This window comes from Ambystoma mexicanum, chromosome 5q (genome assembly GCF_040938575.1).
Source record: "Ambystoma mexicanum isolate Mex_15411 chromosome 5q, UKY_AmexF1_1, whole genome shotgun sequence".
NCBI classification, from domain to species: domain Eukaryota; kingdom Metazoa; phylum Chordata; class Amphibia; order Caudata; family Ambystomatidae; genus Ambystoma; species Ambystoma mexicanum.
In genome coordinates, this window is record NC_090933.1 from 358,465,043 (window position 1) to 358,489,280 (window position 24,238).

The 24,238-nt window shown below is 40.5% G+C and overlaps 1 protein-coding gene across 8 annotated transcripts in view; it reads left to right on the top strand.

The window, feature by feature from the left end:
• DLGAP1 (DLG associated protein 1) overlaps positions 1–19,941 on the top strand; it is a 2,039,252-nt gene extending 2,019,311 nt beyond the window's left edge. For 7 of the 8 annotated variants that reach the window (XM_069620841.1, XM_069620840.1, XM_069620845.1 and 4 more), the window contains one exon: positions 11,442–19,941. In XM_069620841.1, the coding sequence (XP_069476942.1) occupies positions 11,442–11,657 (216 nt within the window). In that variant the 3' untranslated portion in view covers positions 11,658–19,941. Of the gene's footprint in view, positions 1–2,246 lie in introns of all 8 variants that reach the window. The other variant, XM_069620846.1, reaches the window with a different exon arrangement.
• The last annotated feature ends 4,297 nt before the right edge of the window (positions 19,942–24,238 follow it).

Below are 24,238 nucleotides of genomic sequence, written 5' to 3' on the forward strand. Positions count from 1 at the left end.
TGCCTCAGTATTTTGTAGGATTGAAAGATAGATCTTGGAACATGATAATAGCTCTTGCAATTGAGGCACATTGTGCTTCAAAGGGCAGAGGAAGCTGTAATTGTAATTGGTTATTTATAATGTGGTTAATACCCAGAGGTTTCTAAGCGCAGACCCGGGGATCGAACCTGTATTGCTCCGTGTCGTCTTGCTTCCAAGGCGACTCATTGCCCCTGAGCTATGCTTCCAAGACGGTTGCCTCAGTAACATAAGGTGGTAATTAACAGTTTCCACCTTCGGTTGGATAGTGACCGTGGAGCCTTAGAGAGGAGAGATATCGCTGAGTAATTATAGGGGGCTACTTTCAAAGAATGAAGGAATTGGGGGTGGGGTATGGACCCAGCCACTGCAAGTACTTATCTGGGAAAGCTCGAGTGGGAGAGATTACTGGACGAGGAATAAGGCCAGGAAGCAGTGCTGCCAGAGTGCAGATGCTACTGTTTCCTGAGCATGGGGCATGGCTTTATGCAATGGCCTGTCGTCGTTTTGCCACGGCATGAATTTCCACCATGACCTGGTCCATGACGATGGCCTGCAGACATAGTTAGTGGTGGCTTTCCCTAGGGAATGACCTTTGGGCCTGACCTGGGCCCCCATACCTTCCATAGAGGTATGTCCATGTTATGGCTTTGCCCAGGCCACCCTAACCCACCTGTTTTGGGCACTGCCCAAGGTTGGCATCTGTGGCCTTAGCCACATGTCTCTTTGACGGGGCATGGTCTTTTGGCCCAAGCCACTTCTAGTGGCAAGTGGTCACATGGGCCAGGCATGAACAGCCAGGATCAGTGGTCACTTTGCATGAAGCATGGCATTTGGCCACACCCTCTGCACCATTAACCAAACTTAATGGGACACTGGCCTTGGCTAGTAGTCACTTTGCCAGGGAGATGCCTTCTGCCACACCCAATGTTACCCCAAGCCACCGTTAGTGGGCAAAATCCATGGTCACCTTGACAGAGGGATTGCCTTTGGTCATGACAAGGGCCCTCCAAACTGGCCCACGGTGACCACTTGCCATATTTAAATTCACAGCCATGTGACAATAATGGTGCATAGCCAATAGCAGCCATATTGGAATGGAAAGATTCATTGTAAGCCACTCTTTCATGAATCTGACTCAGGGAGGGGGGGGGGCGGTGATGGAGTAGTAACTACTGAACTGGCAGATCATCCTGGACTACTTGGGGCTGCCTCAGGAGAAGTGTGTATTGTGCAGGCATGCTTGCTAACTGCTGCAGTCAAAAGTACTTTGGATCAGCTGGAGACGGTTGTATGTCAGAGATAAGGTATTGCCTGTGCTAACCATGGCAGTACAAATTCCTTGAATATGGATTTGACTGTTGGTACCATATGACAGGCGCCTTTTAAGAAAGGTAATTGTGTAATATGTACCACGATAACATCACATTTTGGGATGGGAGATTGAGCAGACAATGGAGACTTGTAGGTGAAAGAAACACTACAAACTTACTTTCTCGTTTTGAAAACTCACTCTTCTAATAAAATGTTATTTGATCAGAGACCTCACAGTTTGGAGATATATGAATAAAATCCACGTGATCTGTTGTGGATTGAACCTCTGCATGTGCAGTGGTATGATGTAGGTACCACTCTGTGCACATCGAGCCATTTGCATGCATGGTTTCGAAGAATGCGTGCAACACAAGGAAGCAGGACACAGTCGGTGATGCCACTGTGGCACTGCCCTATTCCTCTCCTCCATTTGTAACAAGTTGCTGTTTAGGAACAGGGCCGGGTTAATGCAGCGGTAGAATTGTGCGAGCACGTTAGTTAGTTCCACCACCGCACCCTTGGTTTCCGGTGTGGAGCGTTGCACAGCATGGCATCCCAGATTTTCCTACACTTCTCAGAATCTCCCAGCTTCAAAATGGGAGCAAAGCACCCCTTGGCAGTCCCTGGAGAAGGTTCTCCGGTCTACAAATATGTTTTACAGGTAAGACAGAAATCCCCATTTTCTTCAATGTAATTTGAAATCTTTAATGTGTACACCTATGATATTAAGTGGGTGGTGTTTTCTCGCGATATTTTGTGTTAAAGGCCACTGGGAACCATATGTAGTGGAAAAGTGTTTTTGTTAATTTGGGGGTCGAGCTTTAGAAATTGGATACTCTTTCGAATGAAAAATAATTCAAACGTGCACAATATTTTGCTATAAAGAACAATTTCAATTTACTTGCACATTCTAGGAGGTGTTACCAAGAAAATTAAGGAAGCACAGAAAACACCACTGAACCTGGTAATCACCTCACAAATACAGGAGCAAATACAGGAAAGGAACCTTCCTCACCCTTCACATCCACAAAATAACATCCACAAAAAGTGTTAAACGACGTAACGATTGCTACACAATCCATTCGGTTGGGGGAGATTCGGGCAACAAGGAAGAACAGCCCTCAGTTCACTTCTCAGGAACTGCCTTCACAAAATGCCTTAGAAGCACTGGTGGGGTGGGTATGGGGTATCATTTTTTTTTACCATTTGCATTTCTTGGGAACCCACTGGAAAATGTAAGGTCTGGGCAATGGCCCTCACAATTTAAATCAGACTGCTTGACTCTCTAAACAACTTATTGCCCATCGACATAGCCTACAAAGAGTTGTAGAGACTTAGCCACAAAAGGAGCAGGGGGTTTCGGGCCAACATGGTGGCCCTAGTGGGCAAGATGAAAATGGTCGTAGCACTCGTGTCATCTCAATGGGACCAGGAGAGTTAGGCAGATAGGGTCATCAGCAATGGTTTCACAAAAACTATCATTGTACTAGACATGAATGCTGTGATGTCCATCACCACTAGCATAAGAGCACTTTATAGACTTGAGTATGGCCACAATGCTCTGGGATAATGGTAAACCAGGTTCAAAATGTAATGCCCATCCCTTTAAACCAAGTCATAAGCACAAGTGAAATAAAATAATAAAAGTACCCATTCAAACACGCCAAAACAGCCTCCTGACTGGGCCACAGTCTTCGATTAGTAACAAAATTAGCTCTGCCACCTCATTCTTGCAGCTCCATTTAATGACTCAGCAGAAAACATACCATGGAAGTTCCAATATCCTAGAGATGGTGTGTGAGGAAGAATAGGCCCCATATGTACTATGAAGTTCCAGGGGCGTGTGCACTAAGGAGTCCTTTCTCTGTCTGATGGAAACAAGAGAAGGTGACAACAACTACTGTGGAATATAGTCAACACTCTGGACTTATTGTTCTTGGATCTTGCTCCTACAATTGTGCAAAGTCTTCCTGCAGTGCCCCTCCAACCCTTTATTTGTTTCCATCACACATCATTGTCCGTTTTATCGATGTACTATCCACCCTTAATGCGGTTAAGTGTTACTCATACTTACCTTACTGCACACCTGCACATCTTGTTAACAGCCCACTCCCCTCACTAACACTTCATTGGTTCCATATCTCTACAAACCCACATGTGGCTGACTTCTGTGTGTTCATGAATATCTTTAATGAAATCAACCATGTCCACTTTCCACTTTTTACAAAAACACGTAATTTACCCGTGTTGAAATAAACCTCTGCGAGTAGGGGCTACCAGGAAGGACATATTCTCCAAAGCTATGTCCGCAATATATCACTCTACTTTCTCCCAATGTTTTTATGATCCCCCATATATTTATTTATGTACTTACTCACTTATCTGAGATTGGTGGCAGCTGCATCCTGCCCAGAAGGGTACCAAAGGGCACTGAAATTTGATGATACATGCTTTTCAAGGTTCAACAGAGAATGTGCTTCAGAAGATGAAGGATACAGATAAACACAACCCAGGTTGTATGCAGGTCACATACAGATGAAGGCTATATTTATAGAAGGGTAGGGCAGCCTGGAAATTCTCCTGGAAGACCTAGTGGTTGATGACTTTGATAAGCGCCTCCCTGAATTTCACTAGATAATGCCTTCCATCCTCACTAGCACAAACTTGAATATCTTCAATATACTGCTGCATCTCTGTGCTGCAGGTACCAGCATTCGCTTACCCAGTGTAGTAGCTTTGAAAGACACATTGGTGTTGCTGAAGTTGTTCCCATGTCAAGCTCTCCAGTCCATTGATCATTTATTTGTTTTCTGAGAAACATAATTTTATGTTGTGTTATGAACACAACTTCAAAATAAAATGAACAATAAAGATGGAAATAAAATAACCTCAATCCAATAGGAGATCTCATCACACGTATGTCCCCTAACCCACTCCTGGATCTTTGTCTCACTGCATTTCGTTGTTAGCTAAAGCCCCAATGCATTCTATTGTTTTGCATATGGAGGCATGTTTTAGAAGGGAAGGCCTAGGGAGAAACAATTCTCTGTCTGTAAAGTAGTCTATGATTGGGGACCATCTTCTATGAAATTTGTCAAGATTGTCTGTGGATGAGGGAGTTATTTTTGCCTAGCAAACACTTCCCAATCATTATACCACCAAATTGAAACCTGGGGATCTCCAGAATCCTTTCACAGTTGTTCCGTTGAACGTCTTGCTGGGGTCAGTAAGTGTGTTATCAGGATTGACAAGGCACCCGTCATTGGATAATCACCACCCTCAGAGATGTCCCCCAAAATCAATATCCTGGGGTTCAAATCTAGTTCTAGGCCTCCAATCTCTTTTATCCCAGGTAATATTTCCTTCCATTACAGTTGGGACTAGGAGCATGACCACCATAAATGGCCTAGTGTTCTTTGTTAGCCACAATTTCTCCTGCATAAGGGGAACATGCTTATTGAAGAGAATGAAGATTACAAGAATAAGGATACCACCTATAAATGACTTTGTAGGTGCAATCCTTAATCATGGTGCAACTGGAGGCTTTTGGTGGTCGGGCCCACATCCTAGCCCAACCCCGAGGGCTTATTTTAACTGATTGTTCCCTCGTAGCAAACGTTAATGTCTGAATATTTGACACCTGGCCTCCCCATCAGTGCATTGTCTTTCCAGTGATGTAGTTGTCTCCTTCCCGATGGCATTGTATTCGGGTGGGACGCAAAATACCTAATCCGTGTATAATGGAATGTCTACATTTCTCCCACATTGAATCTTACTTTTGCTTCCTCAAAATTAAGTGGGATTCGCAATATGAAAATAATCTGCAATCCCCATGCCCAATTATTGACACCTTTAATCTGCCACTCCAGGGAGAAGTATGGGATATGTATGATAGGGGAAACAGGCCCAGTCCTGGCGTAACTTGCCATGGGCAAATGTCCCTATCCCATGAGAGGAGGAGTGTACAAATCACTTTTAGTAAAGACCTCCTTTGCCATGATTCAAGAACGGCGAGGAGGTTAGTGGAATCCCTGCCATATCTTGCTCTGTTGCCATCCAGTTTTCAACCTCCATTGGTTTCATCCACTCCAGTATGTGTAAAATGTGGGCGGTCAGCAGGCACCCCCTCAACCCATTGAGCCAGGGATCAAAGAAGGACTCTCAAGGGTGATCCTAAGTGCCAAATACATTTTAAAATGGTCCGGTGAAGTCTATCTAAGTGTAGTTTAGCGACATCAATTTGTAGATTTTGGAATACATATAATGCTCTAAGAATTATGTTAATTTCAAAAGCATTTGCTCTCCCCAGTCAAGAAACAGCTGACTTAGACCATCAATGTAATCTTGTATTAGTTCCTGGAACAGGAGTGGAAGGTTTGCCTGAAAAAGATCAGAAATATATGGGGTTAGTCGTATCCCCAAACATTCTATGGACGATCTTAACCTGGTCTCTATCATATTTCTACAAGAAACTCACATAGATAAGGTTGAATCTGTGAAATTAGCAAGCGGATGCGTGGGCTAGGCGTGTCACTTATGAGGGGAGTGTCGATCTTGTTTCACAAGCGTATCGCATTTATAGCTTTAGATACCTTGGTGGATCCAGGGGGATGGTATTTGTTGGTTTAGGGTACGCTGTTTCAACAACTTATTACCCTCCTGAATATGTATGGGCCCGCAGAAGATAATGCTGGGTTTTATACACATGTTCTCGCGAAAGGCACACCTACCTGTTTGGGGATAGAAACGTTACACTTTCAACAATGCTTGATAGGCAATCGGTAACTACTCTAAGCCTTGCTTTGCCTCAAAAAACGAAGGCACTCCTGCTCCTTATGGAAGATCTCAGACTGAGGGATGTATGGAGAGAACTCCACCCATTCCAGAGGGACTTCTCTTTCTACTCGCACCATCACAGAAGCTAAGGCCGTCTAGATTACTGGCTCTTATGGTCCACTATGCTATCTATGGCTGATCAATGCGAGATTCTCACTATTACGATCGCGGAACACCGACCCAGTCATCTTGCAGGTTAATTCCCCATCTGTGTGACAACAAGCTCCACCCTGTAGATTGAATTTAGCATCGCGACAATACCCAGATTTTGTGGAACACTTAGTGGAGTGCTCCAATCTATTGTGGGAAGAGAATTTGGTGCAGCAGAAATACAGCCGCTCCACCTGATAAATAATGTCTAAATCTGACACTGTATTCAAATGTAATCAGCTTTAACCCGTCCAGTAAGAATTTGTAACTGGTAGGACTTCTATTTAATGAGAGGTTCAAAACTTTCCACAAGTGCATACAATGTCATCTACTTATCAACCCAATGACATTTCCACAACCCCCACCCACTCAACTGCCAGATACAATTCCCTCAGGACATTCTTGATGGGAATAATTAACACGATTAAAGAGCACTTAGAAACACCAGCAAAATCCCTTTCAACCCACAACACATCCAAATAGACAACCTTTAAAAGCTTTTTCAGAATGGCATGCCCAAGCTATAACATTCCAACAAACCTTGTACAAAGCTGATATTTGCCCAATGTCCACTATCCGGGCTCTCACTAGAGACCCGCCCCTTCCATTTCTCAACATAGTCAATGCTTCACTCACCAAAGGTCCCCTCCCTGAAGATCCAGATGATCTGGCAAATTACTAACCAACCCCCATCTGCTTGTCCTTTGGAAGATAATCAGGAAAGCAGCTGCTCCCCAACCACGAGCAAATCAAGACCAACCACCTCTACCCCTACATGGAAATTAGTCAGGCTTCCGACCATAAAGCAGCAATGAAGAAGCACTGATCCAGGTCATCAAGGATACATTGCACATCACGGAAAATGCCTTTAATACCTTAAACCCTCACAAATATTGTGTCACTCTCTAACATGCAAGTGTTTTAATCAATACAGTCCTGCACGGATGCCCTCTTACCAAGCCAATCAGCATCCCTCCAGATAGCAGCATATCATATCAGTCATGGGTGCAATTGCACAAGGTTCCCTCCTCTCCCTATTATCTTCATTATTCATATTAAATTGCATGAAGAACTGCAGGGCAAATTTGGAGTCAAAGTTCCTCACTACGCATGCAATATTCTGCTACTTCTGAAGCTCTCCCCAAACAAAGACATTCATCAATAAAAAGAATATCTAAACTCAATAGATGCTCTAAATCCACTGCAGTGATGATTTGGCGCAGTATAAAAGTCTATTAATATAACATAGCATTATGCGAGTGTGGATTCCAAGTATGTATCTGATACTCAACATGCTCATCCTCATTGCCAACAGCACAAATCAGGCCGATTCAAACTTGTGACATTGACATGAAGCAAGACAACTTGTAGCTGCTGCTTGAAAACAATTCCCTGTCACCTAGATTGTACAATGGCGGCAAGCTCCGCTTCAAGACACTTGCGCCCAAGAAAACCCATACAGCTTCCAAATATATGAAAAGTAAATCCATACATACCATCCTCAAATTTCAGATCCCTCATCCAGGAAATAATTCTCTCCCACCTGGATGATGCAGTTGCCCCTCTCTCTGGCCTTCCCTAGCACAGATTGCCATCATGGAAACTATTCTGCATGCAGGTGTAACTCTGTAAACCGTCTGAAAAGACGCCCATATCACCCTCACATTAATAGGTCTATGCTGTCTGCCCCGCCAAGTATGTGTCATATCCAAAATATGCTTCATCACATACATGAGGGTGAGCAAAAAGACCCCCACCAGCTTTGAGCAGAGGAACAACTTTGCAGAAAACGCATGCTGTATAAGAACATAGCAAATCCTGCAGCTAAGAAAAGCAAGAAGAAACAAATGAGAACACAAGCCTTCTATTACTACTCTCCCAGGATCTGAAACAATCCTACTCCTCATACCAAACTCACCTGGCCATCCATGCAATTAGGAAAGGAGCTGAAAAGCACCCCTCCAGGCAATACTTCATGTATCACAGCTAATCACCAGCCTACAATCTCCCTTTATGGACCCCCCCATGTACAAGATCAAAAAGGTTACCTATTCCCTTACGGTATCCTTAGATCCTTCTTGTACAGTGATTGGGTGCGTCCCAGGTAAGTTTTCAAATTGTAAAAGCAATAAACAATACACATGAAAATCACGTATATCTCAGCCATGCCACCCTCTCTTTCAAAGCTTTATATTTTTAAACATAATTTTCTTTCCCCAGACATCAACCCTCTATAACATCCACAAATCCATCTTTACTTTCAATAATCCCATGTTAATTGTCTAATTAATAGTAATTCCTTGTTAGTCCCTCCTATCTCATCTTTGACATTTACCATTTCACCTTCGTGTGCACTAAGAAACTGCCAATTAAAATAACTTTGTGTTAACTAATTCATTTCAATAATCACCATGCCCCAATGTTTGTCAATGTACATGTTGGTTCTTTTGAAACCATTTAAAAATAATGAGTGATTGCAATGTAAACTCTGTAATATCAAGCCAGAAGCTTGATTTGAGGGACTATGTAAGGTATAATAAAACCCACATAATAAGGAAATGTTAATTTACTAATTTGGAACTGAAAGAAATTAGACTTTTTTGGCCTACATGTGGATACTGCTAACTGAAGGGTCCATGTCAGACTATGGGCTAAATTCAATATTCCCCACTAATTGTGACCAAACGATGTTGAATTTGTAACTAAAACCTACAATGTTATGCTTGTACATAATAGTGTATCTAGGATTTTGTACACCATAGGTAGAATTTGGAGAGCTTTTTAATAGACAAAATGATCTGTTTCCACAGAAAATGACTGATCAGGGTAACACATGTTCACCATTATAATTTAGAATAAAACCCTTTTTTTCTTATTTCCATACAATACTTCCACTTGGAATCCCATCCCTTCTGGCACCTTAAACACAATAGTGTAACATGTTTCAGTCATCATTTCCATCAACAATATTCTATGCTCTTACGCTTTCTATATCACCCTCGGCATCTGGGATAAGATGTCAGGCAATATTCTGAATAACTGCTCACAATACTCAGGTGGGCACTGATGTCATTAAATGAACATCCCTTGTGTCAGGTGAATGATATCCATTTCTCCTTTGAAATATAAACATGTACTTATTTCTCAAAACACATTCATTACAGCACTTCAAAACCATAAAAACATTCTGTCAGTTCAATTGAATAGATTTATTATTGACACTTTTTTGAATTTCAATATAGTCATGATCGAGTAGTGGAATGTTTGATGTATAGTTTCTATAATACCAGCGAGACACAATGTGTGTATTTCCTTAATTTCAATCTCAAAATTCCCTTATTCACAGTAGACAATTTCCAGATATTTTGCCAAAGGGGTCCTATTCCTTTGGAGAAAGATGTAAATCTCAAACAAGCCAAGTTTGCAGAAGTGTGGGTAACAAGTACATGACAATTAAAGATCCTGACGCTATCATTTCCATCATATAGTTTAGAATAGTCCAGTCTTGTAATGTAAAAGTTTCATATGATAGGTTCAAATTAAATTTCATGCAAGCTGAAAGTTATGCATGCAAAGAAACAAAGCGCAACATCTACACATAACCAAACAGATTATTTACATCCACAGAATTCTCATTTTGTAACTGTACAAAGGCTTCTCTGAAAGATAACATATTTCTCTATCCATGAAATGTAGTTTCTTTATTTTTTTATTGTGTACTAGTGAATAAGTACGTGGGTAATTTTTCATCACCTTTTTCATAGTCAGGAAATGTATTTTGCTGTGCAAAAGTTGAAGTGATTTTGTTAGTAGTATGAAGAATCGTTTTCATTCCCCATTGTACCATGTAATTTAATAAGCACAGTTTGGTTGATTGATGTTCTGGGAATCCAATTCTCATCTGAAAACTAGCCTTTTATTTTAATAGAAAAGATAACATGAATTTACTTGAAGCTGACACCAATGACAACTATCCAATATCCTCAATATGGTCTCTCATCTTGGACATTGTTGCCAACATCCCCCAGTGAATATATTATTTGTACTTTTGTCTACATAAATGCAATTTTAGTGGCTAAAAGAATTTCATGGAGATTTGGAAGCATACATATTATTTTGTATTTTATTGTTCAATTGCTTCTCCAATCAATGTGCCTCCAGCCATTGGGCATTATCATCCTTTGAGTCCCTCTGAGTATGCTTTAGATGATGCTCTGTGGATACTCCCGGAGCTGAGATTTCTACAAGGCTAAAGGCATTGGGGTCAATTTAGGCAGAAGGCGGAGATGCTTAGAAGTGCTCAGTGAAAGACCACAGATTCTCGATTGGCATGGTAACAATGTTTGATTGATTGGGGAGGTAGAGTTTGCCCGAAGGCTATTCAGCATTTCTGAAAATGCTATTGAAAGGGGAAAGAAGGAGCTTAGCTTTCATATAAGCCCTGTCCCTGTTGTCATGGGATACTCCTTATTTAACCTTATAGGCTATTCCCAATCTGGCCAACTCACATAGGAATATAATGTGTTTCTACCCCCCCACCCAACCAATCAAAGATGATTGTCTGGAGAAGCCCTTCACTAAGCAGAACTCAGCATCTCTCTTATGTTTTTTAATGGAATAGCATAATATATATCCTCAGGGATTACTTTCTCCCATGACAACAGGGCAGGAATGATGTTAGAGCAAGGCTTCTCCCTTTATCCTCCAGTTGCATTTGTCAATGTACCGGCATCCCCTACATTCCAGTCAGCAGCACTTTGGATACCATGCTGAGGTAGATATATGAGTTGGTTCTTCATTAGCTCTTCACAACAACTCCAAATTCGACCTTTAGTGAGTCCTTTGTCGGAAGCAACAAAATCTCAGATCCCTCGACCCGCAAGCTATTGTGTGGAAGCAATAAAAATGATATCTTTTCCATTAAAATGATGCATCTTTTTAATATTGCATGAGATTCAACAGCTATTCCTACAGAGCATACAAAGCCAATAATAGCTGCTATATCCTCTCCAAAATGTATTTGTTACGTACTGTGCCAGCATATCCCAGTTCTTCAAACCAATGAAAATAGGATCTGTATAAAGAGGATCTGTATAACTTAATGAAACTTCTGCTTTAATCAGGAGAAAAGGGTCCCTCCTCCAGTGCCAAAGAAGCCATCGAAAGGTCAGGCTCCACTTGTTCGTGACAGATCTCTGGAAAGCACAGAGAGACAACGCCACGAGGCCCGGAAACGCCTGATGGCTGCAAAGCGTGCCACATCTGTCCGACAGAACTCTGCTACAGAGAGCGCGGACAGCATTGAGATCTACATCCCAGAGGCCCAGACCAGGCTATGAACCTCACTGCAAGGACCTGGGAAATCTCTCATATAATCCGGCCCTAGGTTCTCATACGAACATAAAACAGAAAAAAACACAAAGTATTTGTATTTTTTCTTTTTTTTCTCTTTTTCTCTCTCTTCCTTGGTGATCATTGTTTTAATGATCTCAGTTAAAATTCCACTTCTCTCTGGTGTGGTTGTCGAACCTTTAACCTCTGTCCTATAACCCTGCTTTTAAAGGTTTGCCATTACTTCATGCTGCTTTTTAGACACATGTCTCAATGTTGTCACCATGCTTCATGTTAAGAAGAAACACTTTATATTTATATGCACATTACAAAGAAAAACTAAAAAAGCAAGAATCTGTAAGCCGTGAGAACAGCAACAGGTATCTGAGACAAACTTAAAGTGACCTGCCAAAACCAGGAAAAAAGTCATAGGGCAATATAGTGGCCATCCATAGACAAGAAAAGCAGACCTTGTGATTTGCCAATTTCTTCTTGCTGGGACCATTTTAATTTAAGTATTTGTTTTACATTCCCTGGTTTGTATTAACGGGAAAAAACATTATAAATGAAGAACTTTTTGTTTGATTTAAGCGCATACAACTGGCAAACTCCTTCACAGTTGTCTATCAGTAGAGTAATGTCCAAAATGGCTACCAATTGTAAATAATGTGTCCCACCTGGTGATGCTTCATCTTAAGACAATGGTTTGCACTGTTGATGGATCTGAGCCTAATGCCATAGCCAGTCAACATGATGAATAGGGGTGGGATTGAGTTGTTAACTCTTGAAGCCACACGTCATTTCTCCTTCATAATACTGCTAATGAGAACCCGCGCTTGCCAATATATTGACATAATTGAAACACCTCTGCCTCAGGATGGTACTTCCAAATCTGCTCTGTAATGGAATCCTATCCCTACAAATGGAAAGAAGTTTCTTAGAACGTGCTCCTAGTTGTATACAGTGAAGAACAGCCAATCAGGACTTGTTAACAAGAAAGTATATATCAATTGGAGGTTGAAGAGACCTGGCTAGCAATCAGCTCTCTTGTACCCATCTGGTGGTAAATACCTACAGTGTGGTAAAAGTGTTCTACTAAAGTGTGCTAGTGTATGGTATTGTGGGTTTCCTGTGCTTCAACTAGACACATTTACCACACAGTGTATTGTTAGAAAATATTGATGGTTCAGTAACAAAGAGGATTCTTCTTTTTAATTAATTGTACATGTTAATCCACTGCTTTATATGTGAGCTCATAATACCCCTATAAATAAACCTCTGAGTCCGAGTGGGTTCCATAGCCATTACAGAATTTCTGTGCACTGAATCCATGTCCCAATCTTCACCTGTTAAATGACACAAAGACGTGCCGTGTGTATATAAATGAATGCAACTCATATGCCCTTGCGTGAAAGACACATCCAACAGTCATTTTCATCAGGCTCAGTTGATTGGAGCCCCAGAAGTTTGCAAATTAGTGTTTAGCAAAATGATCCACAGGGTGTTATGAAATGCGAGTACCGCCGAGGAGTTCTGGTCCGACTCTGTGTTCTTGCTAGAAAACAAAGAAAGGAGCGCGAGTTCTTTTTTCTACTTTTGGAGCAGATGTTAGTTACCCTTGAATCTAAATGTTAGTTACCGCTCCCTGCGCAAGATTGATGCACCGTGTGGAGGGTAGAGTGTCACGTGAGTTCAGTTGAGAAGCAGAGCCTTCTGGTGACACAATGAATAGCAAACAATTTTCAAAAGGATTATCATGCACATTCTGTCGGCCACACAAACTACTGCCCCTTTTTAATTTCATCCACCACACCTAAAATGTTTTTCTATCAGCAGAAGATTGTGAAATTGATCTTCCAATTGAGCTAACGATTTTACAATGCAATAAAACAACATCATTTTCTAAATGCAAATTGAGTGGAATAAACAAACCGTATGCTGCGAGACAAGGTAGAAGAGTGATTACTGTTTTCTCTCAGAGTATTGCAAATGTAGCTTTGTAATGTACTGTCCATTCCAATTGCGATGTAATATATTGGTAAAACCAGAGGGCGATCTGTTGGTTTCGTCTTAATCCTCTGAGAATTTTACTTACCTGTTGCTGAAATGTTGTAAATGATACCTAAAACAAAGATCACAATGATTTTGTACTATCGATACAGATATCTAGCACAGCCAATTGTCATCTCTGGGTCCCTTGTGTTCCTGGACCTAGTATATTGTGACACAAATCTATGGGGCTGTAAAAGCTTCCAAACAATCTTTTTATCCCCATATTCTGGTACATTTGTCACCCCCTGAAGTCATGATCCCTTCATGCAATTCTCATCGCCCTCAAGGAGGTATTGAATGCCATGTTGTGAAACCCTCGCCAGCATCCCTTTGCCCTTCCGTCCCACCTCCCAATATAACATTTTGCATATAAAATGTGCACAGTGACAATTTTCCTTCTTTGAAAGACGGAAAATCGGGAATTTGGCATAGACATATAGACATCCGTATAAGCCTCTCTCCACTGATTCAACAATGGGTACACACAGTCAAAGTTAGACAATAGATATATAAAAGGTCTAACAAAGGCACAAGTCTGAGCAACCATTGGATATGTATAGTTGCATAAATGTCCAATGTAAATACCTTATAATGTTTCTGTAGAAACCCCTACATGAAGCAGCTAGTCCCATTTCTTTGAGGTTATTTTTAAAGATAAAAGCAATGATTTTCAAGAAGCTAAGACCAGGAAATTGAAATTAATTTCTGTCACTCTACAGGGAACAAAGAGAGAGGATTGGGAGAGATAATATGTTAAATACTTTGATAGGATTGTCATTTTCTATCAAGCAATCAATCAGTCTAAGGAAATCTCCCACTTAGTATATGATCAGAGGTCTTGTATCAGTCTGAAACCTTAAGGCTTCTGGACAAAATTTAGAGAGGTAAGTTATGCAAATATTTCAGAGTAAAATGTCCTAAACATACATTTATTAGACTGGTCAATTACTTTTAAAATGTCAGAATGACTCCCCAAGAAAGGATCACACCTAAAACATGATAACATCTTCTCCAAAGTTCCAACTAGCAAATCCGCTCTGAGAAATCAGGACAACTTGGCTTTTAGGTTTCTGAATATATACCAGAAATAGGGGCTTTTGTGACTACATCCATTTTGAAAATGATGGGCTCTAGACAATTATTATATGCACCAGTGATGAAAGGTTGATTCGTGAATAAGTATTGCTGTTTTTGGGGCTCAAGACACTCAAATAGGAGACTTAGAAGACTCTGAACAAGCATGGAAATTTCAGGATCCCCTGAAATCTTCTGTTCAACCATCCAGCAGCGTCTCTGAGAGTACCAGCTCATGGGATGTCTCCTGTGCACTCAAAAGGTAGAACAGCTTTGGTGACAGCAAGGTAGTGAATAGTCTGTGAATAGTGCCAGAAGCAATGGCTACCAGGTATGGGTCATCCAAACAAGTGCATCTGCTCTTGTTGAAGTTAAAGAACTTCACCTGATTCAAAGAAAAAAATATGAAAAAAATAAAAGGCTGAATTTCACCCATTAATGAATTGAAACATCCACTACTTGAAACACCTGTTTTTGGGCTTCACTTAAGAAAATGTAAATTTTCAGTTTTCAATGGAGGCTAGTGGATCCCGGGCATTTCCAGAGGTAATGAATCTTCTCAAAATAACCTTGGTTGGTTATCCATTTGCTTGAGTGGTTGAGGCATCTCAGCCAGCAGTTTTCTAGGGGTTTAAAAACCCCTAGAAGGTGTTTGGTCAGGAGCACTTTATGACCGTCTTCCTTTTCCAACCTTAGTAAAGGTTTTTAGAAAGAACATTCTTCATTGAAGATTGTGCCTTAGCGAAATAACCAATAGAATTGACCTACTTTTCAAGACTTAACATAATTATAGAACATATGACCATTTGAGCTGGGTCAGCTTCTGTTCAAGCAGCTTCATAAGTTTAGATCCACTTCCATATGGATGACCGTGCGCCTTTGAAGAGATGGAAGCATGGCATGATGTCCAAAACTCTCCTTCCAGTTTCACAGGAAGGGAAAGATGTGCAACAAATGAAAATCAGGCTAAAAATGTGTATTTCAGCAGGGGAAACAATGAAAATGAACACGCTGCAATAGAGGGGGCTTAGATAGCGAAAAGGAAAAAGATTCTCATTGGACATGTATGCGTCTACACATTCTCAAACGTATCTGGGGCTTGTAGCTGGTTATGTGTTTAGTAAATGTATAGTTATCACCTTTTGGTTTGTACTTAGCAGTGATTATCAACTCTCAGGTCTTCTAATGATATCCGTAACACTGCAGTAACAAACACGGAAAAAAAAGGTCTTGACTATTTCTATTATATGATAGGATGCACTAGGTCTCATCATGAGGTAACTCTGTTGTTTTTTTAGTTCCACAACATTAGGACAATCAACTAGCATGATTAAAATGAGTACTAAGGAAATTGATGTTGTTCAACTATCACCCAATCTTTAAGACAACAAAAAGTTGCCAGCATTACCAATATGACGTGGGGTTGGGGCCTAGATCTGCACATAGATTTGTACTATAGATCCTTGAAAAGTCTCCCCTCTCTCACTGGCCTTTGTCATGTCGACTGTTGATGCTGATTTTGTTGAACATATATTTAAAGCAACTTTGCTGTGTACATGGTTCTATAGTGTCATGTAGAGTTTATGAAAGATAATTCTGAAATGCACAACAACTAGCTGTGCTTGAAAACTGAATGTGATGTTCTGTAGTCTACATACTGTGCCTTGTTGTCCTCCATTTTCTGAAAGACACAACTCTCGGACCACCAATCCATCATCAGGGCAATCTAAAAGTATTATTATACATGACATTCAAATTCATGTTTTTTTGGGTCAGGTGCAGTGGGTAGGGGTACTCAAAGGGATATTTAAAAAACTTTACCTGAAATATATATTTTTAAATAAACTCAAACCCTTTGCAGCCAAGCATTCATGCCCCACAATGCTGCTACATTTAATATGCGCCCTAAAGCAAGGAAGGCATGCTATATTTAGGTATATATCAGTAGTTCATACCAAATTAAACCTGTGGCCTCGTCAATGTGCGTATACATGAGTTGGACAGTGAGCCTCATTCCTTTTCTGGTGGATGAAAATGAGCAGTGGTAATGCCCAAAAAAGGGTATTGAAAAATCCCCACATCACTTGACGAAAGGTCAGATTTTATAGGCTGATAAACTCAATTCAATCTAATGTCCCTCTCAAATGGTGCACTGCATTGCCCATGAGCTACTGCAGTCTCCCACAGGCCTTTTAGGGTGGGTGCGTTTCTTTGGGAGACTCAGCAATTTCGGGCTAGACTACTCTCGACGTTAGCTGCATAATTTCAGAATCGCACAATTTGTTACCTTCGCTCCCTGAGCTGCAATTCCAGACTTCTGCTAAATGAGGACATTTGGTGAATGCAAGGCTCATATGTGGATTAAATCAATTTACCGAATGATATTTATCACATCATTTAAATATGAAATATTTATATGGCCTCCCTGTTAATTGATTTATTACCGATATATCCCTTGTATTCGCCATCTGTAACATTGTTAAATTTATTCAGAGAATCCCAAGTGAAAAGTATTTAGAGGCTTTCACAGTCTGGAGATCTAAAATCTGGAATGCATTTCGCAAGAATTTAGAAATTAAAATAACATCCTTCCATTTCATAACTTTTTCAAAATGCACCCATTTTAAGGCCTTTGCATCTTCTACCCCATTCTTTACAAACTACTAGAACTGACAAACTGTCAAAGGTTACTTCCAAATAAATAAGGAAAATAACAGAAAATTGAATGGCCAAAGGGCTAAATGCAGTGCAACACATTTCTTTGTATTAGAAAAAGATGAATCAGGCAGCTGGTATATATGGAAACCCAGGGACATAGGGTAATGTCTAGTGAAGACAAGACCAGACAGTTTGAACCTTACCTTCAATGGTGTGGAGAAAGCATAGGGCTGCTATGTTGTATCAGTAGGTCTGAATGCACAACAGAGTCACCGATCTTTATAAACTGCATTACAATAGCGATGGGAAAGACCCAAGTGCTCCAATCAAGCACAATGTTTAGTGTTAATACACAAACAATTCTGGTATCGGAGCACTGAGATTGGATACAGTCCTTGACATAAACCGGGAAGTCGCCCAATGCCATGCCTTGGCATGGTTCTGAATTGAACAAGCTTAATAATCGACAGCACTGGGACATTAATATTGACAAATGGTTAGCTAAATGTGTTATTTCACAATTTACATAGAGAATAGACACCAATATGTTTAATGAAAAAGGTACACGTTTTCTCCTTCAAACCCTTCACAGCACACCACCAACTATTCCATATTATGGTCAGCCCTTAAATCACACAAATACATGCACTCACACAAGCGGGGAGCTTTCTATTTCCGCTACATCGGTGAGGCTTAATTTCAATAAAGACCACCAAATGTGGTTTGTTGAGCTGGGGGTAAGAGCTTGTCTCTCAATCACCCCATAAAATATGGCTTCAAATATTCTATGGAATAAGAGCATGAACTACATCTTCTGTGAATCATTGCATATCACTCCTTCAAATGCTTCTAAACTGTCCCTAGAAAAAAATATTTTAAAACTTTTCTAAATCCAAAATAGCAAACAGGTCAAATCTTTTTATACAGTCTTGTAGTCAGGTGCTAGTTTGATTTTCTTTGAAAGGAAATAGAGGAGGCAACAGGTTCTGGCAGCAAACGTTTGTACTCTTTGAGTCTAGGACATTTGAAAACCATTAGAGACTTTGCTACCTCTAAAAGCCATTAATATCAAAACAATGTATTCATAATCTGTGCATCTGCTGTGGTTTACAGAATAAGGGCTACTTAACAGATCAGATATCCAGTGCAACCACAGTGTGATTCATCTCTGCCGATTATTGAACAGTTTGACCAACAGGGTTGAGAATTTGAATGCTAGGAAGTTTACAGGTATCTAGGTAAACAATAGACTTTACACCTCATCTATTAAAATGCTATAAGAAGTTCTCCCTTTTTTTAATGGTCTTTACCACAGCAACTGCAGTCTCAGCTGCACATCTTAAACACGCTGTGTTGCGTGCTCCTGAGAATCGTCAGTTTCGATTGAACCTCTATAGTGGATATAAGATTGACAACTGCTATTCGATTCTACTAAGATTTGCACAAAGAAAGCGAAGGCATTGGTTGGCAAGTGGCTGCTTTAGCGTAATCAGATTCAAAGCTCCACTTCAGTTCAATCCTGGAAAAGTTAAGACTTTTTTAGTCTTGTAGATGGTCACAGTATTTGTTATTTATAGACCATTTTTTTGCTGTAAGTATTTGGCATGCACTCATTCTTAGATGCTTACCTTTCATGGCCACATACAGGATGCTCGATTATTTATGTGCATTCTGATGTATCATTTTACCAGTGTACAATCTATACCTGCCATGTTGTATGATCCGTGCAATGGCGTGTTCATCTCTACACTTGTATTTATGCCACTAGTCAACCACAATGCTTGCTGCTGCTCAAAAGCCTCTTCTGTTCTTCTGTCATCTGTTCAGCTATGTTGCTACATTGTGTAACTGGTAACCTTTTAGGCCATATTTTAGTCAAACCTAATGTGATGTGACAAAGTCATTATTTTGTTCAACTTTGGTATGCAAAGATGGTTTCTCATTTTTTGTGGAGAACAACTTCTTTTGTTTTATCTTGTGTTACGTTTAAGAGAAACGCATATCTTATATATTTTTTTGCAGCTGTGTCCATACAGTTCTCTTATTCCTTTTTGTAAAGAATGATGATGAAATGAATTAAAGATTTTTAAAATGTGAAAAGAAATTAATTTATTTGTAATATATTTCCGTTTTTTTTTATAAGTGTTCCCTTTAAAGGTAGAGTGTGCATTGTCACCTTCTATGGAAAAAAATAACTTATTTTTGTGCATTAACTGTTTCTTTCCCAGTGGTTGCCTACTTTACAATAAGAATTGGAATGTAAATCGCTGGCCTACCTGCATTCCTCAATGTGATTTTAACAGTGTTTTAATTTTCTTTTTAAAAAAAAGGTTACATCAGTGAAAGCGTTTTGATAGATGGGTGGAGAGCATTTTTATGGCGTTATGAGCTGGATTTTCATAGGATTATCTATCTAGTGTGTGTGTGGACTGAATAAAAAATGTAAATAGATGAATGTTTCCCAAAATGTAAAAAAGAGAAAATTAATAAAATAATGAATGCACTGCTTGTAAGGCTCGTCTGGTTTTTAATGATTTTGCCACAAGTGACACTGCCGATAACATGGAAAACGAGGCAACAAGCAACATGTGTTTCTGATCTGTCGGCAAGGCAAGTATTGTGAGGTAAGTCTGTTCACCAGGATGTGTTTGGCTCCTGGAGAAGTGAAGCAAAATGAAATCTAAGCTACACCAAAACCATAGCAGTATTCTAAGAACGACGTGAAGGTGAATATTCCGCCTCCAGAATCATGATCATTGCAATGACTTCCTAGTTGTCTAATACCCTCTGTATGCGTAGCCATTGTTTTGAATCATCATTTAGAGATGTTTTAAACTTCCCTTTTGGCAGGCAGATGCACCCACATGAAAATTACTCAGTCGTTTTTATAATCAATTCACCAGCACCTTAGAATCTTCCACTAGACACTCCCAAACCTCATCAATGTGCAGGCAAATCTTACAGTGAAGATAAAACACACACTACAATCTCAGGCACTGCATGTTTTCCCTTGATTAACTGACTAGGCCTTGGTAGCCTGGTCCATTCTCGAGGTGTGTCCTTGTCTGTCCATGTCCCCAAGCCCCTAGCAGACGAGTGGCACACGCCCACTGAGGTTTGGCTTGCTAAGCCATTAATACTGCAATCTAGTTGAGTTTTCACAATGGACATCAAACATGGAATGCATTGCATGTGAACGGGAGTTTATATTGCTTTACATTGCTTGTCAAGCATGGTTCATTGTTTCCCTGTCTGGGTCTTCTTGCATTCTATTGAATTTTGGCCACTTACTATTATTAATTGGGTGAAGCCCATTCCGGGAAATTTAACAATTCACCTGGAAACCAATATCTGCACAATTATCTGCTTTGGATTCTTTAAATATTTGCACAATTATCTGTGTTGGATTCTTTAAATATATGCACAATTATCTGTTTTGCATTTTTTAAATATTTGCACAAGGATCAGTTTTGCATTCTTTAACGCAAGGGAGTAGCCACAGTGTAATGGTCCCAAAACACAACAATCTCCCCAGCTACACTAAGGGACAAGAAACAAACTCTTTTGTAACAATATTTTACTTTGAAAATAGAAAAGGTATCAAACGTAGATTTGGTCTCCGCTACAATGGGTTACTGTATAAATGTCCCTGTAAGCAAACACAGAAGCTGGATTAAAACACACATGAAATGCAATGCATGCAGAGGTGAGGGTGTGCTGAAAACGCCCCTGCTGCACTGCTCTCTGACGTGCATGTGGATGTATGGGCCACAAATGGGGCTGTGTTTGAAGAGGTACTCATCTAACACCTTGTGTAGAGATGCATGAGACAAGGCTAAGAGACCTTGTATATTGCACCCATGCAACAATTCACAGATTGATGATGCATTGTTTTCATTGAGTTTGGTTGTGCCCACGTCGGAGGTTAAGTGGTGCCAACACGTGCTTTGTACTGAGCGTGCTTTGTGAAGGCTGGTGGTTATTACTGCTCCTTTGTGACTTGAGTCCTAGCAGGTACAGGCGGTTATATATTTCCGGAGTTCCGCTAGATACTTGCGATCCGATACAGTCACAAAGCAGCAGTAATGCACCTCTTGTGTTAGGTACTCACACAATACCTGCAATAAGGTATAGCCTCTGCCATGGGCACAACCAAACTGAGCAAGACCAACATGTCATACATCTGTTAATGGTAACATGGGTGCGATGTACTGGGGGCCTCATTTACCAAAACACTTTCCAATGGGAAAACCCCATTGAAAAATGCTTTACATATCAGGCCCAGGGTCTTTCACCCCTGTCTCATCCAAGTCTAAAATGCAAGTGCAAACCGTCCTCCTAGAATGAACAAATCACTTGTGATAGGAATGATGTCCCTATTCAAACAGGCACTCTTTTAAATAAACATACATATATGAATGATTGTTCTGAAATAAACATTGGTCTATTGTTTTTTACTAAACTTAAATCACATGTTCTTTAAAAATATTTTAATTATGCTATTTTTTAATACATTGTTAATGCAAGAACAATATAATGTTGGAGGCACATCACTGAAAAACCTACTGCTTGAGCGTGTAAACCAAAACCCACTCAGAGGGATGGATTCTGGCCAAAGTGTTTTTACTTCTATTATCATCAATGAGTTCTGCACAATTGAAGGGCTTGAGTAAAAATGACATTTAATTGAGGAGTGATTATGTAATCATGGCTTCCTTGGAATGTATTTCTCATGCACAATGTTCACCTTCAGTCCCCTATAGATTACGAAAGAAGATGCTCATTAGAGGCCTTCATGTAACTATTACAGATCATCAGATCTTGTAAACCCTCTGTCAACCTAAGAAGTATTAATGCACACAGACATCCCAGATGTTGTTAGAATATTGATTTTGCTTCTGTGAAAGCCTGGGGAATTAAGTTGTTAATTCATAACCTACAGAGGCAGCTTTCCTCCCATCCATTATCTACTGAAGGCTGTACAATTTAATTTAACTGGCAGGGAAATGTACTTAAGTTTTTTTTTAAAGCAGTAGTGTGGAATAGAAAACCAGGACTTATCTTCAGCTGGTGAGTTTGTGAGTATCCCTCTTACCTCTGTCTTGGTATGCTGCTGGGCTTGTTCCCCATATGAGTGGCACTCAGCAGGAGCTAGGATCAGATAGTAACCAGGACTTCAGATCGTTTACCCTTCTCAGCTCTGGCTCAGCATCTGGGCACAAGAGTTTCATCTGTTGTAGTCCAGTCTGGTTTGTAGATGGCTTTCCTTTCCCCTAGTCCTGATGTTGCTTCTGTGCCTTTTCTCTGTCCTTGTTGTTGTGTCATTCCTTTCCCTTGTGTTAGTCCTTAAATAAAATGAGAATCCCTTTTTAGACTAATTACCATTGGTTTCTTCACTCTATTACCAAAATCCACCTCCAGCAACCTTATTGTGAGGCTATGGAATCACACCATAGGTGTGTCAAGCTTCTTGGCATTTCAGACCTCCCATCCACTTTGGGGAATTGTCACATGCTCATTCCTCTCTTCCTCTTGAATGCACCTACTTCAGTGACATCATCATTGTAGTCTTATTAGAATATGTGTATGATTCAATAAAGAGGTTTGCATACTTCTCACAGTCTGAGAAATAGTGTCATTTTATCTGTCAATCTCTCATACCTATATTACAACAATTGTGGAGTTTACGCAATCCACGGAAGCACAAATACAAAATCTACACATTTAAATATCTACTTATGTGGATTCATATAAAAGACGAATGTTCTAGTGATATACATCATAACTCCCCTAACCAATACATCTAACGCCACTGACACTCACTTCTAAGCAGTTCTAGCCGTGTTTACGGATGCAATGTAACTGTTCTAAAGAGTGTTGTTGCCTCATTTTCTTGCCACAACAGACCATTGTTGGTACACCCCAGGTGGAGGCACACTATGCCACTATCCAGACAAGCCTCTGCACCATAAGACCATAAGACCACTGTGATGGTGATAGGTGCAGCACACAAACATTTGAATATAACAAAAAACATAAGCAGGCCTGTAATTGGAATGTGTTCATGGTCCAAAGACTTTGAAACCCTGCTTGTTCAAGTCAAAAGTAATTCTCCAATCTGCAAATGACTGTTAATAAATATATTCAATGCTTGCTTGGGGGGCAGGTGATATGGTTGGGTTTCAGGTCCTCGTCTGTTTCTAGTGATGATGGGCCTCATTACGCGGTAGGGAGTAGCCATGGCGCTACTAGCGCCATGGCTACCCCCTTAATGCCTTGCGGGTCTGGGTTCCCGAATTAGGGACTTACCGGGTGATTTCAACCTTGGAGGACCCGGTAAGTCCCCGTTCCGGGAACCATTCCCCATTCCCATTCGAGCCCCCATAGGGCTGAATGGGAATGGGGAAGGAGCTAATAACGGTACCGCAATTTGTGGTACCATTATTAGCTCTGAAGTCCCTTAACGGGCCCCGTCCATAATGCCTGGTAAAATCAGGCGTTAAGGAAGGGACCCGCTAAGGGACCTTGGAATAGGGTGGTAAGGGATTACCGGCACCGGTGCCGGTAATCCCTTACCATCTACCGCGTAATGAGGCCCGATGTCTTGATTAGAGCAGGCCTACTAAAATTACTTTCTCAGGAAATCTGTCTTTGAAATGGTTCAGGTGCCAGCCTGAATGTCTGTGAATTTGATAACAAATGAAGTAATATTACACTGGTAGACACAAAAGTGTCTTCAATCTTTTAAAGCGATGCCCAGATGATGTTCTTTTAGTGAATTTCTAAGGATCTAGCCGCAGCCGAT